Consider the following 20590-nt stretch of genomic DNA (forward strand, 5'->3'; position numbering starts at 1 on the left):
TATCATTGTAGCTTCTTTCTTATCTGGTCTCCCTATCTAAAAAAACATTAGTGCAATAAAAATAAAAAAAGTTCTACATGTCCTAAGAGGAAAATCAATCAATAAATAGAAGACTAAGAAGAGAAAAATATTAACATATGTAAAATTCAGGTTAAGGCTAAGCATCTTATAAATTATTACTCATAGTTCTCACAAAAGCTCCTATGAGAGTATTATTAGCCTTATTTCACAGAAAATAGAGTTTGAATTCTTTGTCAAAGAAATAAATACAGCAGCTGGCAGAGCTGGGTGGGAACTTTCAGAGAATCCACTTTAAACTACACCCTGCATTTCTCAGGATGCTCTCAGTGGATTTGGTTCTGCTATTTTGGAGGATATAAGCTGAAATATGCTAAACTGTTCTACATAATGGAGAATAAAAGGGAACTTATAGGACTGTCCAGAAAAGGGAAGCAGAGAAAGATGATAGAGAAACAAGAAATAGAGGCCAAGGGGAGTTCACAAGGAAACAGAGTGCTTCAAGAACCAGCTCCCAAATCCACCAACACAATGATTGTTGTTAATGGATTTGCTGTGAAATTTTGATGAGATTGAGGGTTGCCCTGCATCAAAATATAAACATTTAAAACCAATATATAATATTCATAAGCACAGAGACTATAAGAAAGAAAGTTTCAGGAAACTGCAAAATGTTGGGAGATGACCATGAATTCTCACATATGAACCTAGATTAGCAGGAGAACTAAATAATGTGAAGGTGGGTGACAGAGGGCAAATAAAATTCCACTGTTTCTGTGAGTCAAGCAGAGAGACAACCCAACTCTAGTTCCCTCTTCCTTTCCAAATTATTTTAGCCTCATTGGCATCATTTCTTATGTATATAATAAAAAGCGAGGCTAAAATTTCTGTCCTAATGTTTCTCTACTTCATTTTCACATTATGAGGATTGAACCTGTGGGTTACATTACTATTAGAAAGGGACATTCAAAAGTAAAGTCACACTACCAAATGTCTTGAAGTATCACTCCTGCATGAAACTACCTTAACTACATGGCTTCTGTAGTCAAGAAGGAAATCTAGGAGTATCATACTGGCACATAGCAGAACAAGGAATCCTATATGTACAATGCTAGACAGGGTCTAATGGGCTAGAAACCCTGGGAGCTGTACTGTACACAGTCAACTTAATGTTGCAAGTTTTTAAAAGTTTATACTTGGGGTATCATATTCATTATGTTGTAGAAGTAACTGATTCAGCAATGCATCAGCTGCTGGCAGTGTAAGCAGACAGAGGTGTGGGCAAAAGAAGTTTATGCTAAATATACATTGGTGTGCTGAAATTATAAATAGGTGGCCTTGACCTATATAACAATAAGAAGAAAAGCAAAAAGGGAGTGGAAAAGAGAGCAAAGTAGACATAAGCCTATGTTTCTGAATTAGAGCAATATGACCAGGAAATTAAGGCACAAGACAAGCTAAGGCGCCATAGTGCAAGCACCATGGAGAGCTCCCGTGAAACCGAGATGCTCCTCTGCACTCTGTGCTCAGGTCTTCCTGGCCAGCACTATTACAGATGAATCTCTTTCGTTTAAGGGTGAAAGCTTATGGAATATCTGACTATATTCAACGTCCCTTTAAGGCAATAACTATGTAACATTTATAACTGACAGAATAGTTTTCAATTTGTACATAAGTGTGAGTTTGATAAATGATATTAAAATCATTAAACTGCTTAGTGTTGATTCTCTTCCTTAAGATTCTCCTAAGACTGGCTAATGACAGATTCATTAAAAATTCTTTTAAGTGTTCTGGCTCCATTCCTCTAAGTAAAATTTTATATTTATATTTATATAACCACAATCACATAGTCTTCCGTATAACCCTCTTACAGCCAAAGATGATTTTTATAGAACCATATAAAGCAGAGGCTCAAATAAACTATTACTTACCCAAGTTATGACAGCAAGTTCAATTATGTTTCTATAGTACCTAAGTTTAGGCATAGCAGTTTTACATAATCTCATGGTAGCATTGGCCCCTCTGACACAGAAGACAATAATATTGTTCAACCATGTGTTTTCTGTTCTCCATTTCTAAATTTCCCTTCAGTTAAGGGCAGTCAAATTAGATGGGTATTGATAAACTTCACTATGAAAGAAGGAAATTTTAATTTTTGATATTCTCTAATTTGATAGCACGAATACTCATGTCTGATTTCTAGCTAGCAGTATAATGTTATTGAAGACAAACAGGAACAGAAGTATATTAACAATTCCCGCGAGTCATTATGAGTCTCTATGAGCCATCTCCAGCACACCATTGAGCCACAATAAAAGTCTGATCAATGATTTATAAAGGGGATAATGTGTGCCACTTTTGGGATGAGACAGAAGTAATATAAATTCTTTCTTATTTATTGCATACATATATCCCTGGCTTTCACCTTACTAAAGTGACTAAATAGCTGTATATTTTAAATTGAAGAGGGTTCCTCAGTGTTTATAAAATAGGAAATCTTGTTAAATCCCAAGGGCATGTGCTATTAATAAGCAATTTACCCTCTTGTGATAATCCAGTGAAAATTTCTCCCAGCACTAAATAAGAAACCTACTCTGTTATAAACTGAAATAAATTTCAACTTACAGAACTGGTTTCTGTAGATTTTTACTATGACTTGCAATGTTTTATAAAATAGCAAATCTTCCTACAGGTTAAAATTTAAAAATTATGTATGGTTACATTAAAATAAATATATATTTTACTAATAGTTAATAACTAACAGCTACCTATAGTTAAAATATATCACAAATGTCTTTCACTAATATTTCGTTTAATTATGATATTAAATAGCTGTTATTGTCTTTCATTTTACTCAACACCTCTAAGATCAAAGAGATACTAAGTAATGGATATTAAACTCAAATAGATATCCATCTCTTTTCAAAGTATTTCTTTTTATATGGCATATAACTCTTCTCAAAATTAAAGAATATGATAGTTACAATCATCTATATATTGAGAACCTACTATAATTCAGGCATTATATGAGGCACAACAAAATAACAAGGCCACCCAGATTTGAATGCCATCATTTCATTGAGCAAGGATGTGATAATAAAGAAAGCAAGACACCACGGCATAAAATAACTTCTATTTAAACACACACACAACTATCATTTCTAAATAGAAACATTACTGATCAGTGAATGATCTGATACTGACAGACCGTTGCCAAAATAACTGGATATTTTCCAGGAAATGTCCCCTATAAAGCATTGCATTGACCCAAAGCATTGAATTAATGCTGTACTTAATTCACTTAAATAACACACCTGGCATAGTCTATCAATGTAGTCAAAAGAGTCACCAGGGAAAAATAATTGGAAGACAGCACAATAACCTTTCTGTGTGGTCTTTGAAGACTCAGGTGGATTTAATAATGATTCTTAAACAAGCCGATACCAGTTGAGTATGATTTCTAAATGATCCTTGTTCCACAGCAAATGGATTAGTATACTTTGAATAGCAACACAACTACCTAAAAGCAAAATATTTCTACTAGTCTCTGAATCTCAATATAATCACATGGTTTGGTACATTCCCTTTTCTACTTGGGAGATTATCTAAGGATGGTTCATCCAAATTTACTTAATGGAAACATACCCCAAGGGAAGTGTTAAATTACATGATCACATTGATAATCCTAGACTAATAGAAACATTTAGTATTACCTAAACCCATTATTTAATATCTTTGTAGGGAGTTTCCCTTAGGGAGCAGAAGACAAGAATTGGCACAGAGAGTTTCTGTGGTTTTACACAAATATGCTATATATAGATCTAGCCACTTGAATGGAAAATTCATATTGCTCCACAGCAGTAAGATCCAGGATTTGTAGCTTCTCTACAAATGGAAATTTAGGGCTTTAAAACAAACATCTGCTTTTAATAAACTTTTATGTTGTTTTCAAGGATTTTTTTAGCATAATTTACCTACATCACAGGCAACCTAAAATGTTTCAGTTGTTCAAATGATTATGTAAATGAGTTGACTCATTGTCTCTGTTTTGTGAAAGTTCCCTAGTATATCACAGCAAAGCATTTTGCTGGAGCAACCACAAAATAAAAGAAATACCATTTCCCATAACATTTTAAATCATAGACACATTAAAGTGTTCTGTGTGTTACATCAACTGCAGAAAACGCAACTCATAATGCTGTCTGCTTCCCTAGACCTCATCAGCATAAATGAATTAATTTTTATTCATACATATTTATATAATTCTTGTCCGACCAATGTGGTCTCTACTAATGACAAAATCTGGTGTATAATAAATCAGGAAGAGAAAATTTGCACAGAAATAAAAGTGATACAAGGAAGAAATCAAAAGGGGAGTACAGAAAAATCTCAGCAGAAAACCAGGAAAAAAAGATTTTAGAGTAAAAAAAGGCTTGGCATAAAGGATTGCCATTTGAGCTGAACCCTGGATAGTACCAAGTCAAACTAAAAGGAATATCATTTAGGAAGAAGGAATGATGTGAGGAAAAGTGTACTGCACATAAGACCAGTACAGAATTGTTTTTGACTAAAGTCTAAAGGCATGTAGTGGAACATGAGTAGAAAGATTGACTGAGACTCAATTCAATGATCCTTCCATAACATACTAAGGTCCAACAGTAGCTAGACTGTTCTCCACAATACGGTTAACAACTATTGCTTGAAGTTTAGAGGGGAAAAGCTTTCTTCATCCTTTAGATAGAGCAGGCATTTTCCAGATAGTAGAGTGCATGGGATATAACTCCAATACTAATCTCAGATATATACTAATATATATACTAATCTCAGATATTTCTCTTCACATGAAAGTACACCTGTAAAACATTGATCATTCATTAGTCATCCAAAAGGGAGACCCAACATCATGAACAGTATTTATGGCAGTACACTGAGCTCAGTTTTCTTTGCATTATCCTGATAGATTCTTTCAATATTCCATAAGAACAAAAGCATTTATTGTTTTTAAGCTGCACTGTAATGCTTATTTTTAATTGTTTTTATCACCAATTTTATATTAGAATTGATATCAAAGAAGAATGGAGAGATATAGATATATTTTCAGATAACATAGTAGTAGACACTGTGCCGTTTTATTATTCCCTTAGTTATAGAAGACTGAGCTTGGCAACGTGTCTACACAGAGTTTTCATTGCTTCATCAACTTATCATCACTCTCCTCTCTCAGAGGCTAATCTTCAGTTACTTCTCTGTTCTAATTATCAATTAAATGTGCTTAGTGCCCTCTAAGTAAGCAGCAGGGAACATGGCCAAAACCAGACATTCAGTAAATACTTACTGAATGGATGTTTGAATGAATAGGCCTTCCAGGCACAAAGCAAAAACCACCAGGATGAAACATCTCTAGGCGAGAGTTTTACTAGAGAAAATACCACCCGTAGCAATTCAAATGACCCGAAAATGAGTTAAGTCCTTACAATACATTACTAGCAATATAGGAGAATGATATCATATCTTTCATGTATATTTCAAAAGCAATAATAGATAACTTAATACCACTATTCAGAAAGCAAGAAGAGTATCACTGTGGATGCCTAGCTCAGGACACTGTTGACTTAGGTCATGTTTAAACTTTTGAGGGGAATAAAAAGACTCAGTACTTCCTATATTTCTTCCTATTTGGTCATAGAAAGTTAGAATCCACACTGGTCATATTGTAGGCAAGTTGATCAAAATAACTAAAACATCGATGTTATGGATTAAGAACTGGTGGTCAACTTAATGCCAGCTGGATTGCATCAGCATGGCATTGAGCAAAGATGTTCCACCTGAGGAAAGTTGCCAGGATAAATAGGTGGAGAAGAAGGGAGGTGTTGAGGGTTGGTGTTAAGACGTTGTAGCATTGTGGATTCTCCTACATGTTGCTGTTTGAGCTACTGATTCTCCTGGAGAAGCTTTGGTCCTCACATCGAGCACTGCTTCCTGGCTCCGGAGGGGAAGACGTGTGCCACTTGGTCTCCAGGATGAACTTGTCACGCTGCTTCCTGGCATGTACCCAACTGTACTTGTCATTGGAGGAGCTCGGGGCCTCTGTGTCGCTGAGGATGGCTGTGGTGTCTTTCAGGATAGCCCTGGTCTTTGTTGTGTGACTTCTCGGTTCCAGTGTAGAACCTTCATTCCACTAGCACAGCTCCTTCATCCTGCTGGCATAGACTTTCTGGCTTCCACCACTGACACTTGGGTCTTCCCGGCACGGATCCATAAAAGAGACTGGCGTGAGTCCTTCTTGTGGGCTCTGGACTTCCAGTTGGATTCGTGGGAGGCATTATCCTGAGCTCTAGGTTTTTATCTGGACTCATGTGAGACATTGCTGTGGGATTTAGGCTCTTGACTAGATAATCTATGTCTTTAGTGTTGCGGATAGATTTCCTGCATTTTCCTGTGATAACTCCCAGTGACCTTTATAAAAATATTATAAATTCCATGTCTTGATCCTAATTGTTCTCTGTGTACAACCCCTGACTACAACAATCAAATTTAGCCACATTTATTAAACATGTCATAGCAGTCTCCATCATTGCCAGTAAGTACAAGGAACTGCATGACTAAAACAGGCATATAGGATCATTGTTGGTTTAATTATTAAGAAATTACCAGACTTACTTTTTACCTATTCTCTTATCCCATATTATCCATCTCAAAAAAATGCATTCTACAGATTTTGGTGTTTTTTTTTTTATTTTTACAGGGTTTACAGTTCTGAGAATAAACAACTGATATTCTAGGACTTGAACAGAATAACAATGTCAATTGTCATTATTTAAAGTGGAAAAATTAATATAGATCATGTTTCAAAACAAAATGTAATGAGCATACAACTGATTCCTGGAATTTCTATGGTACACTGATCTAATAAAATTGAAAATAATACATGCAGCATCTTCATTTAGGTTCTCCCAGGAATCTAGCGTAAACTGCTTACTTGGGATGCTGGGGAGTAGAGAGGAAGTAATGCCAGAAAACAAGTAAGGCCAGTGAAAGGCAAACTTTTAAATTCATGCCTGTGCTGAGCAGCTGGAACTTATTCCTTCAGGAACTGAAAGCTGCTTCTGAGAGGTATTAATTCCTCAGCAGCAGAACAGCTTTCTCCTGTTCTAGGAAAAACACCTCTTAGACACAGCAGTGCAGAAACTGGAGTTGTAAAAAGACCAAAACACACTGAAAAGTTGGATAAACATGGATAAGTCGCTCAGAGCACCTTCTACAGTGGGTCATCCGTAAATTTACAGTACAATTTAGATCCTTGACTTACGGTATCTGAATTTTGAGTGTTTATGTTTTCTATCTATCCTCCACACTGCCAACATAAGATTCTTTCTTAGAGTGACTATATACCCCTGAAAAGAATTTGAGGACACTAATTTTTGAAGGACACATTGTTTTGAAGAAAACAATGAATTCACCAAATAGCAGCTCATAGTGCTTAAGAGCTTTCTCTGTCATGGAAACTAAAGCAACTTTTAATCTTACTTTAATTTTCAGCCCTCCTTAAGAAGTGAAGGACTTCTGTTCTCACATGATACAGGAGGAAAGCAGGGCACAGAAAATACAGCTTTTAAGACTGAGATTCACCCACACACAATTCTACCCCAGAGCCTGTGTCTACATCCATTATTGTCTCTTGGCTCCACCTGTGATGATTTTGGAAGTAGAGGATGAATAATAAAATCAACCTACAGATCTGATGATAGGGAAACTATCCAAGAGTTTTAAACATTATTATGTGGCATCAATGACATTCACAGGCATCAGAACTTCATACTACCAAGTTCATGTGATTGAGACACTTCTACAAATGAACCGTATATATAGCTTTTTATTAAAAGTGCTCTCCACAATTGCAGGAGTAGATATAAACTGTTTATAAACATGCCAACATAAAAATAACACAAATAGACTTTATGAAACAATACCTTCACTGTCCACATTCCAGCCTCTGGCTCTTTTACATTTACCACTTTGGCAGAGTTACGGATGTTTAATAGCTCATTCAGGCCAAATCCCTCTTTTACCAGGTTCCCTAAAAGATATAAACATAAAGGTAACAAGCATAATCTTTGTCCTCATTAAATATTTTAACTAACTTAAGATTATGAACATTTAAGTGTTTGGTCAGGTTTCAAATAAGAGAAACAGTTTTTATTCTAGTGTGTTGCAAACTAACCCAAAAAGTACTTATTTTCTTTCTTTGGCTAAAATAACAAGTATTTTATTTCTAGTATACATTACCTGGCAGACAGTTGTTTCCATACCTTGTAGTATTATTTTATTCATATCTAACGTATGCTTAATTGTAAGGTTTCTGGGCATTGGAACTGAAATAATAAGATTCCCATTTGTTATGCTATTTTAATGGTAAAATGAGAACAACAATTGACAAACTGTAATCATATTTCTGAAGCTAGTCTCAACAACAATAGCTATGCTACCAAGAAGTGTGCAGTCACTAGAGGAATTCAGATTAAGTTGATGGCAGCACAGCAAACCAGAATAAATTCCTTCTTGGCAATCACTCAAGGTATTACTAACATGAGAGCTCTGGACATATCTGGGAACACAGTACAAAACTTTAACCAGTTTTCCATGAAGTGTAGGAGAGGGGTTTATCTGTCCTAGGAATTATTAAAGGAGGCAGTGTAGTGAAGTAGCCTGATACCATACCCTACTGACCTGAAACTTATCGAATGTATCTAATACTTGAAACTTACAGAGGAAGAATAGCAAATTTGGAATTCAGTCTTGGTTTATTTACTGTTGGCCTGCTTTTCCCTGGACTACTTCAATAGTTATATAAACAAGTAAATTACAACTATGCTATATTTCAATTTAAAAAGTTTGCAGTCATTGTAGGTCTAATGATTTTTAAAGTAGTACAAAATGCAATGGATAAAAATGTTCCTAATTATCTGGACTGTAGAAAATGTAAGTCTCCACTGAGCAGCATGGACACTGCTTATAGTTGATGGCACCTCAGCAGACAAGTGCACTAATGTGGTTGAACTTATGGAAGTCTGGAAAAAATGTTTTCCTTATTTTGTACATTTCAATGTATTTGTTAGTGTGGATGGAGCCTCTGTGAACAGTTGCATGTGCTGCCTTCATTGATTTATTTTCTTTTAGAAAATAAGGAAAGCTAGTTACTTCCTTCTTTATATGTGATATTTATGAAGACAGAAAAATATTTTTTAAAAAATTACAGTGCCATACTGGAAATAAAACCATTTTGCAAATTACCAATAGGCAAAAAAAAAATTTCTAAATGCAATTAAGAAAAATGAGATTTATTTTACTATTGGGTTGTTTTTCATTGTAAATATTTTAACTTTTAATCAGCAGAAAAATCAAGGAAATATATGGTTATTAAATATAATTGAAAAAACAAACTAAATTAAAACGTTCTTCTGCTAATAATATAAACCTGATTTTTAGCAATTTTCTTTTGTAAAATTATACCTTTTAAAGAAAATGGTTTGGTATAAAATTAGACAGTTATTTTAGAAGCAATTATTTTAGTGTGATTCATCTACATGAACTACATTTTACAGTATAAATTACTGTGAAATAGCTTAGATACAGACTATAAAATATGATTTCATGTTTAATTTAAAGATCCTTTTGGATAATTTACCTATAATTAGCTTACTCAACCTGTTTTGTTTAAATATGAGAAGTTTTAGCTTTCTGTATCTTATGTTAATTCAACAGTACTTAGGACTCAAAGACATTCTCCTTTTTCAACATCTTCTGTAGTTTTTTCTGAATTAAATATATTCATAAAGCTAGCACTAATTTTGTAAGTCTTCACCCTCCTCTATGATTTCTGCACTTTGCAATGTGGTGTTCAATTTATCTCACCTAAAGGATTGCGAATCTCAATCACTGGAGAAGGACCACTCAGAGACACAGTGACCTCTTTGAGGCTGGGATCAAAAGGAATTTTCCAAGTATTCACCGCCTGTTTCAAATGATCTGTTGATAAGAGGTGGACTTTGGAGGCCTGCACTGCTTCTTCTACCCACTTCAACACCTGAAAGGAAAAGGAAAGCATGAGAGCTGAAAGCATTTGCAGCCTAAGCTGTGGTTATTTCAGGTGCTTTGGTTAATAACATGACTCACATACTTCCTGTACTGGTGTGAGGTTTTTTTCAGGCATTGGTGAGCACAGAATTTTTCCCACCTATAGTTACTGCAGATTCAGAATAAAATGCCGGTTTAACTTATGTTCAGATTTTCCACCTTTGAATAATATAGTCAAAGTAATATCACAGTGCTGCCCAGATACCAGTGAAGTGAAACGTGCAAAGATGCTACAATTTTGTTTCCCAAGAGAAATAAAAAGAACCTACACAAAGCCTACTAGTGTCAACATTATGAGATGCCTTTTCTTCTATTTTTTTCTTTCTGGATTTTATTCTATCTTACAGGAAACCTCTAGACACTTCACAAAATACCAAATCTAATTTCAGTGCATTAATTGCTGTATTAAAATATACTGCAATTATTGTACTATTTTATATTACAGTATATAAACTATTGGAAAACAATGTTAACAAAATAATTTTTCTGACAAAAGAGTAACTCCCCAAAACATAGGAGTATTTAAAGAGAATAAAAAACATTTCAGACTGGAACTGATTTAAGTAGTTCATTCTAGAAAAAGTCTTTAAGAAAATATTTAAAAACTGAATTGCAAAAGGGTTTAAACAAGAAAAGCTACTTTCCCAGCCTCTGTTTCACACATCCTGCAATATTTTATTTCATTTCTGATGATTTTCATTGTTAGGTGAAACAACTAAACAAGCTAGATAGTAAGCAACAATCAAGTTATTAAAAATATTTTTAAAATTTCACTAATAGTCTCAAATCAATTAATGAAGCAAAAATATCTTTATTTTTTATATCTTTATTTTCTACAAAAACTATCTTTTCCCTTTCTTTCTTTTCCTACTCGAGGACAAGTTAAGACATATTACCATATAATTGACAATATGAGGCAATTATGTTCCTATTAAGTATTTATTGTTTGAAATACTCTTCTGGGTACTAAATTCTGATATGCATATTTCACTTCCTTTTATTTTATGAACCGGAAATTACTGAATTTTTCTTTTTAGTACGTGCTATTATTTTTCATACTTCCCTCAAGGATTAAAATTTACTTTGATTTCTTTGTATATCTAAACCTATGTAGAATGATCTACAAATCATAAAGGTGAAATAGTACTATATCACTAAACTTGGTCGTAAGGACAATAGTGAGGTTCTTCAATAAAAAAGTGTACTGGGAATTCATAAGTCAAAGGATGTTATTGAAAATAATATACATAAAATGTCATCATAGTACTACCACATCATAGCATGAAAATAATAGCTCCCTCTATCCTCAAATATATTCCCTTCTTTTCCCTTACTTGTTTCAGTAGTAGCTTTCATAGACCATGTAAATAATCTGGCTACAAAAGGAACAGATAATTTCTGTCAATGGAAAAAAGAAGCAAAGTCACGCTATACGGCAGAGAGATGTAAGCCAGTATACAAACTCAGGGTTACCACAAATATATTAGAAACATGAGGGACTCCGTGGGCTGCACTGAAGGGCTGAGACTAAAGATAAGTCAAAGGTGAGGATGGAAACTGTGTCAGGACCAGACAAGAGATGGTCGTAGAGTGAGGCTGTAACATTTGGAAGTTTCATAATGAACCCAATGAAAAGGGTTGAAGGGTTGTAAGCACAGGAATGAGATACTTAAAGTGATATATGATAAAGATAAACTTGTAGAGTTGCCATGAATGAACAGAAAACCAGTGTCTATTACACCTAATTACCCCATAAATCAAGTGATATATTTCCTCGAGATTTACTCTTATGATTGTCTGGATTTTGCATATGAAATAAAATATATATCCGTGCAACTGTATAAAAAAAGCAAATGCTATCATTCAAAAATGGATTTTACGTCTTTTATCATGTTTGAAGTTAAAGGTTCTGCTCATCAAATCTGTCCAAATGGCAACAGAAACCAGACTGATTATATCTAATATTCAGCTGAGGATAGAACATGTATCTTAATAATGGGAGTGTTGACATTTTTATGTCAACACAGAACATGGCTGTAAGGGTCTGTCTAACTCAGAAAATGCAAAGGCTTGACTTTAGGTCTGGGAATGCATTTGACAAATTTAACTGGTAATAAATAATTTTGAGGATAATGGCTGATATAGCAGCTAAAATGGGCAAAAGGCAAAGGGAAATTGAGCAAATGGACTGAACTTTTATTTAAGGCCAAAATACATAGGATGGTCCTGAACGATTCTCAATTGAAACAGTGGAAAACCCTAGAAGTGCTAAGAACTAAATCTCAAGTTTAATAGTGAAATAAATTACCATTAAGTAGACATTGAAATGCAAGTAATATATAAATACATCTTCCTTAATTTACAGTATATCTCTGGGAAGTTCCTTGAGTTTATCTTTCTTCAATTAAAATGTAAAGAAATTATAAAACATTACTAAAACTTTACCCTATCCTCTATTAGCTAGGCATGAAAATCACCAAGTTTTATGCTCTGGACAATGGAAGCCTGCTTCATTTAGATGCATTTTCATAAGGCAAGTATGTTCAAATGCTATAGAGTACAAGCAGTCGTTGGTTTATTTTTAATATTGCTTCCAATTCATCAACATTTATGAGGCTTTCACAAAGAGATTACCATGTATCATAACAGTACTTGTTGAGAAAGACAAAGTACAGACTTCTGTCAGGAGTCTCAAATCACTTTTTTATCCACTCATAAGAAAAATCAAATTGAAAACAGATGCAATTCATTTTATTAGAAAACACACATACCACCAACAGATGAATAAAAGTAGATCACTGTAAGTTACAGGATGCAGCATAATTGAGGATTTTGGCCAGTCTGGTTGCCAGATTTTTTTAAAAATATTTGATTGTCTAACTATGTAAAATGTTCTCATGAGATTGGAAATGATCTATCAAATGGCAAGAAATGAAACTAGAATAATATGAGAGCCATTGAATTGCACCTTTTTAATCAACAAGAACAATGAAAAAACTTTTGCCTCTTGGGAACTGCTTATAGTACATTAAGTTTTAATGTGGAAATTATTTTTAAACAATCTGTAGCAGTTTATAGGAAACAGGACCTTTGAGATCATCTAATCCAGCCTCTTAATTTGATAGATGAGAAAATTAACATTTGAGTGAATTTCTGTATTTTTTAAACCTAAGGACTGATTCTGGCTCAAGAGCTACATTTTAAACAAACCTCATATTCTTAAAGATGCTCTTTTAGTTTAAAACTTTTATGTAACAATACTTAAAACAGTTTCTTGTGTCTATGTAATTCTGGAAAGAGATACAACTGTTGTTTTAAAGTACAAAACTGTATATATTATCATGCAGGATAAAATAAGAATTCTGTTTTGAAGGAATGGAAGTTACTTTTTGCATACATCCCTGTAGAAGAGAACCTGGAAAATAACTTTCTTTACAGCAGGAACTTTACAATCTGATGAAATATACCCAAATTAATTTTTCCAAGTCATCTTTTGTTTTCCTGATAGGAAGGGGGAAATGTGGTCAAGTGCTCAACGAAATTTGTAGTTATGTGCTTAGCAGTATTGCTGTGTCGCAGAACAAGATATAAGAGGGAAGAAAAAGAAGTAGAAAAGGAAGAAGGAACTATTATTTATATAACATCTCTATCCCCAGAGTAAAGAATAAGGTAAAAGATAGCATTTTGGGGGGGCTGGGGATTTAGCTCAGCAGCATAAGCGCCTGCCTTGCAAGCAGGCAGTCGTGAGTTTGATCCCTGGTACCGATAAAAACGAAAAAGACAAAAAGAAAAAAAAAAAAGATAGCATTTTGATCCTTCTGTGACAGTATGCTGAGTAATAAATTGTCAGTACTGAAGTGGAATAAGGGTTAAGCCTGTGTGCATGGTCTTAAATCATGTCATCAGGCTATAATTACTTTTTCTATGTTTATTTGGTTGGTTAGCTTGCTTTGTAAAAATGCAGTGGTAACATTTCTGGAATTAAGGCGGTGTTTCAAAAAGATGCTGCTTCTCAGTAACATGGATAAAGATTTTTCAAGCTGAATGGTAGCAGAAACTTGGTTAGATATAACTTCACCCATCTAATTATTGGAGCCTACTCTGAAGAAAACTTAAGAAATATAACTACTAATGCCAGCATGTAATTTTACAGTGCTTATTATATGCCAGATACTAAGAGGTCTACATTGCTGTTTCCAACAGCCTTCTGGCATGATTATCTCCATTTACATATAAATGAGTCACAGATGCCAAGATTTGTAAGTCATATAACTAGCAAGAAGAGAACTTTTGCCTTTTGGTCCTAATAATCTTGTCTTTGACATTATGTTTCCCAAATTATCATCAGGAAAAATATGTCAGTTTTCAAGAATCCCACAATTTGTGAATTCCACAATTAACAGATAATATAAAACAAAATCAGTCCAGGTGTTTTCAAAGAGAAATGACATACAAAATATTGTGATTAAATTAGTTGTATTATTTTCCTCATTATCTGTACAGTAAATTATAAAAGTTGAACACATAAAAACTCTCAAGCCTTCAAATCTATATTTCACTAGATCTGAGGAAGACTTGGTACATTTTCAAAGATCTTTCTTCAGTGAATCCTGTAAAATAGCACTGAAAGACTTCAATCACCTCATACCTGGCTAGGAGAGTCATGGTTCTCTGGATAACCAGAAGAGCCTTTTGGTGTGGATTCAGGTTTATTCCTATCCTATAGTACAGTATGCAACATAATGCAGGATTTTCTTAGAAATCACTATACATTTATTGAATATCCAGGTGGATGTGAGTAGGAGATATTCAGAGATATAATTCTGGAATTCAGTAGAGCAATTTAAGTCAGAAACAAAGAATTTCAAAGCCTTGAAGCGCTGTTGGTATCCTCTCCAGCAAGAACTTAGACAAAGAAGTATAATACAGTGTCCTATGAAAATAAATTTAGGTATCAATACCTAAGGGCTCAGAATAGACCTTTGGCACAAGTTTCCCCTGGTTCTAATTCCACACAATTCCCAAATGAATTGTTCTCCTTGTACATATACATATACATATACATATACATATACATATACATATACATATACATAACGAATGCACTAGTTACAGCAACATGAATGTTCTAGACCTGTAGCAAATAGATTTCTCATTGCATATGAATGAGTTGATATTCTGAGTCTAGACAGCACTGCTGAGTGTGTTAATTTGAGTCTCTTCCTAAGTGAGTTTGTTAATTTGATTCACTCAGAGTATTGATAAATCTAACAACATAGCTTCCAGACCTTAGTAAATCTATCAAAGGAATATTTCCATTTGAGATTGCTTCAGAGGGGCTTCTCTAAATAATATTCATTTATATTACTTATTGTATTTTGTGTGCATGTTTCATTTGGAAAACTGTACAGCACCTAAGATAAACAAATGTGACTGATGCATCACTGCGTACTTCATAAATGTTAACAGTGAAGCTATGCAAAAAAGAAATGCTTTATGGGTTATAAGATTTTTTAAAAAGATTCTAATTGAAGTAAATTTTAAACCAGTTCAGAGAACATGAGTTGAAAGGGTTTAGAAACTGACAATGCATTAAAAATTTGGTGGTGATGATTACAGACTCTTCAGTTCTATTGAGAGATTGAGGTGTATATTATGCAGGTAAGTAAATTTCATGATAAGCAAAATACAGTACAATAAATGTTTTTTGAGAAGAAGAAATTTGGGGTGAGTAAGGACTCTAGAGAGGACAAAAAAAGAAAGATCCTTAACTTTAACTTCATGCGTACCTAAAACATCTATAAAATTGTCACACCTTTGCCATGATGAAAGTTTTATAATGCACAACAGCTTTAAAAAATGAACGCTTCAGACACTTTTAAAGGGTGAAGTTATTTCTGCTAGATATTTAAAATGTCAAATTATATTTCATTAATTCTTCATTAAATTATTGTGTCACAACTTTAATGTGTTAAAACAATATAAAAATTGTCTATCACACAACCGTTCATGTCTCCCATTACATATTTTTTTTTTATTTAAAAAGAAAGGACATAAAAAACAAAGCAGTAAAAGGGTACAAGTATTACAGAATTTCAAGAAAAAAATATACAGTAAGAAATCACTAGTTAATAGGTTACATATTGTCTTCCTAGAAACAGTTGTCCGAATTATAAAATTAAAGCATATAAAATGGACATTCATACAGTGATATTGGAGACAGTTCTGTTCAATGATCCAACAAAAGCTCAGCAATATGGTTTTCCATCCTACACACTCAAACATACATGCAGTTGTATGCCTTAGTCCACCTTCCTTTCCTCTCTTTTTTACAATAACAATTACACTTTTTGGGTTTTATTACTCCCACAGTTCTTATTACTTTTTTGAAGAGAATAAAACCAAACGTGATTAAGCAAAACAGAGTCAGTTAGAACAGAAGGGTGGGCATAGTACGTGATGCAAAAATAGAATACCAGGTGATCAAAAGTGGTTACCATTGTGCCTCTTGCTATTTTTAAATTGAGTTGTCAATATCATCAGGTCTAATAGAATTGATCAAAACAGTACAGAACAAGACCAATAAAACCTACACTGGAGACCTGACAGGACTTCAAAAAAAGATAATAGTCAAACCATAATGGGCATCATAGTATATCTTATTGCCTTCAAAGTTGGTGCCTATATCCTCGAACTTGATACTATCAAACCAAATACAATATAGTATAATCAGACAGAGCAAAATGGGGAGAGCAATACTGGGGTTCAAATCAGGTTAATAGGAAAACAAAAAAGTTACTATAATATGCCCCGCTATTTTTTTATTTAGTTTTCCCTTAATTAAAAAAAATGAGAGAAAATAGATTAATTTTTAAAAAGGGGGGAGATTGAGATAAAAGAGGACATTGTAACAGAACAACGCAGGTCAGAACCGAACAATTCAAGCATCATTATGTTTCACTACCAGATAATCTAACATAATAGTAGTCACCATAGTGCCTCTTTCCTTGAATTATTTGAGTATAACTTCGTATGCTATAGCATCAAGCATGTCAAGACAGTGTGAAGCCATTCAAGAGAATGAAAGAATTATAGGGTATTTAGAACCAGCTAATAGAAAATGAACAATGGTTTCTATATTATCTCTTTGCCTATAAAAATTTTGTTTATACTATCACATATAGTAAGATACAACATGTTAAAACCAGTGCAAACAGATGTACAACAGCTTGATGGGACTTCAAAACAAGAGGATATTTAATCAGCACTAGCTTTTATGTTGTGTTGTTTTCTTCAAAATAGCTATTTGTACCTTCACAGATACTAAAATCAATCAATCCAGATTAAAACCATTCCAATTAAGGAGTGAAAACATTATATGGCTTCAAACCAATATGATTGGGAATCAGGATTATTACATACTTTTATGTATTCTTATCATTTCTTACACTAGGGAAACTATTGGGTATTTATACATGTGAGTTTGATTTATTTCACTTATGAGTATGGTGTCAAGCTGCGTCCATTTATTTATAAATGTCTCAATGTGATCATTCTTTATAGCTGAGTAGTACTCCATTGTATAAAAATACCACAACTTTTTATCCATTCTTCAGTTGATGAACACTTAGGTTGCTTCCAAGATCTGGCTATTACAAATTGTACTGCTATAAACATGGGTGCACATATATCATCTTTGTTTGCCTTATTTCTGCTTGTTTCATGCTTTTTTCTTCCACTAAATACTCATCTATTTTAGAGTAACCAAATCTCTGTGAGTTCTGTTGTGCCATTTTAACTCACTCTACTTTAAAAAAGAAGAATTTGGGGCTGGGGATTTAGCTCAGCAGCATAAGCGCCTGCCTTGCAAGCAGACAGTCATGAGTTCGATCCCCGGTACTGATAAAAAAGAAAAAAATAAAATAAAATAAAAGTAAAAAAGAAGAATTTGAAAGAATACATAAATACATGCATTAATAGATAGAAGATGGCATGTGTATGTACATAGGTACACATACCAACTCATATGTGCATTAGAGTCTCACTCCTGACTACCCTGAACACAAGAACTCCGTACCATTCAGCCATTAAAAGGAGTTCCTTGTATCTTTGATGTGATTTGGTGTTGATCTTAAAATGAAGTTACTAAGATCTCATTGTAATCCTCATATTTCAAAATAGTCTCTTAAAAACTCACACTGTCATCAAAGCAAGGAGCTTTTGGCAGTCTACCTTCAATGGTCACATCTTACCTCTTCAATGCATTTCTGCATAACTGCACTGGAGGACTTTAAAGGTGTCGTCATTTCAGAAGTTCTGTGAGGCAATAATGATAGTAGCAACATATACCTCACAGAGTAAATAAGAGGAGCTATTGATACGCATTGAAATAGGACACTTTATAAAAGTTGTAAAAACTACATCATTAAGGCCAAATGGGATGGTATACTCAGTAACCCTGGACACTCTGGGAGAATGAAGTAGGACTGCATGTTCAAGCCCAGCCTGGGAATTTAAATGAAAAGGGACTGTGAATGCTGCTCCAAGGGATAGCGTTGAGTTCAATCCCTAGTGTGGAAGAGGGAAAAAAGTAGCATAATACAGCTTTTAAAATTTGGCACCATGCATAAAAATCTCACTATCACTAACTCTCTCCAGATTCTCTCTAATCTTTAAAAAACACTCTTCAATTTATATAACAACTTGGATTTTACTGGCACCATTAGCCATAATATAGGTGAACATTCAGCAGTTGCCAAACATCTTTAGTAAATTATAGTAAAACTTCGTTAACTTCCATAACTAAATCATCACTTCAGAGATGGCCATTGGAAATGACTGAGCAATGCTGAGACATTTTAAGGGGGGAAAGAAAAGCAAAAACAAGAATTTAAGTTTGGAAAATAAAAGCAATGGATAAAGTCAGATCAAGTCAGATGCAACATTATACCAAAGAAAATCTAGAAGTCTGAAAAAGAAGAGATTGAAAAATAAAGGTAAAATAGAGTTAGGGGGATATTTTCAAAGGGCTTATGAGAGGAGGAAGGAAAAAAAGAAAAAAATCTGATTCATAACCTATTAGACTTTGAATAAATGCTGTTTCTATTTATTATAAAAAATCATAGCATATTAAAAACTGAAGAAAAAATGAAATTGATTCATGATCTGAAATGGGATTTTGTATTAAGCCAATAAACACTTACGTACAATTATTTTACCCAGGAGCAGAGCCCATGCCAGGCACACAAAGGTGACAGAGTATGTTCCGTGTGTAGAGCAGTTTACAAGGCCAGAGTCAACCCTTGCACACATCTATTTGGCATTTACTACCAGAAATAGGAATAACATCCTCTCTTATTTCACTCCCAAAAAACAGTGTTAGTGGGCAGGAGGATATTTCTAGATATCTGCAAAGCAACAGAGATATCTCAACAAAAAATAAACACAGGTTTCTTACCAAATACCCCCACTTCAGGGAGAAACCCAGGGTATGTAGCTTAAAGCTTATACAATTTGGAAGCCCTCTTTACGAAAATTAACACAAAATTCCAAACATAAAAGTACAAAAATTAATTATATTGAATGAGAATATAGTCACATACATTTCAAGTTGCTGAAAGATGGCAAATACTACAAATGTCCTAAAATCTGGAAATTGATACCTGACAAGAATCTATGATAGTTATTTTTCCCCACTATTTTTTGCCTCTGTATTATCTCAATGTTTGCTCCTCTGGCAAAAGAAATAATATTTTCTGTAAAAAGCAGGAAAATAATTTAGCATTTTCTCTAATAGTATGAGAAAAATTTAACATTCTTATCTGGGAAGCATGGAAATCTTCAACTCTAATGCTAGCAATTTGGATCCCAAAAAATTAGCCAAGATCACTCCAGTGTCCCTGGACTCAAAGGGACATGTGCCAGAGGGGAAGTCAGAGTCTTAATAAATCACAGTTTACACATCTTACTCCACTTCGGTTTTTAACTCTGAACAAATAGGAGTCCAGCCAACAGAGAGGCCCTAGGATTTAAGCTTAGCTACCTTCACAATAAAGTTGCTTCACTCCCATCTTTTGTTGACAATTACTATCTCCTTGCCCACTAACTACACCAACAAAATAGCTACAATCAGTGTCACACTTTTCTTGCTGCCTGAAGCCAGTCAATAGTGAGTTTCGGCCGGTGATTAGTTCAATCCCCGGTACAAAAAGAAAAGTCAGTTTCACTATCTTCTTTGCTCAAGAAGCAGCTGGAAATCCAACTATACTGGTGCCTGATTGCTAATGACCACGGAGCATCTTAAGTAATTGTCATCTTGTTCTACTGATGTTCTAAAATAAAAAACTAAATTATGTAAAATTATACAGTCATGCACTATATACTGTCTTGTCATTAGAAGGGTTGGTGTGAAGTTCCTCTCCTAGGCAAAATTTGAACT

General features: G+C 34.1%; 1 protein-coding gene across 7 annotated transcripts in view; it reads right to left on the reverse strand.

Moving 5' to 3' along the window:
- The window catches only part of Hmcn1 (hemicentin 1), a 398189-nt gene that overhangs the window by 232108 nt on the left and 145491 nt on the right, over positions 1 to 20590 (reverse strand). For all 7 annotated transcript variants that reach the window (XM_063240159.1, XM_063240157.1, XM_063240158.1 and 4 more), the window contains exons 5-6: positions 9931 to 10102; positions 7989 to 8095 (exon numbers count right to left, since the gene is read on the reverse strand). In XM_063240159.1, the coding sequence (XP_063096229.1) occupies positions 7989 to 8095; positions 9931 to 10102 (279 nt within the window). The remainder of the gene's footprint in view (positions 1 to 7988; positions 8096 to 9930; positions 10103 to 20590) is intronic.

This window comes from Cavia porcellus, unplaced genomic scaffold (assembly GCF_034190915.1).
Source record: "Cavia porcellus strain 051 isolate PalLab524CR breed Dunkin Hartley unplaced genomic scaffold, mCavPor4.1 scaffold_29, whole genome shotgun sequence".
Classification (NCBI taxonomy): domain Eukaryota; kingdom Metazoa; phylum Chordata; class Mammalia; order Rodentia; family Caviidae; genus Cavia; species Cavia porcellus.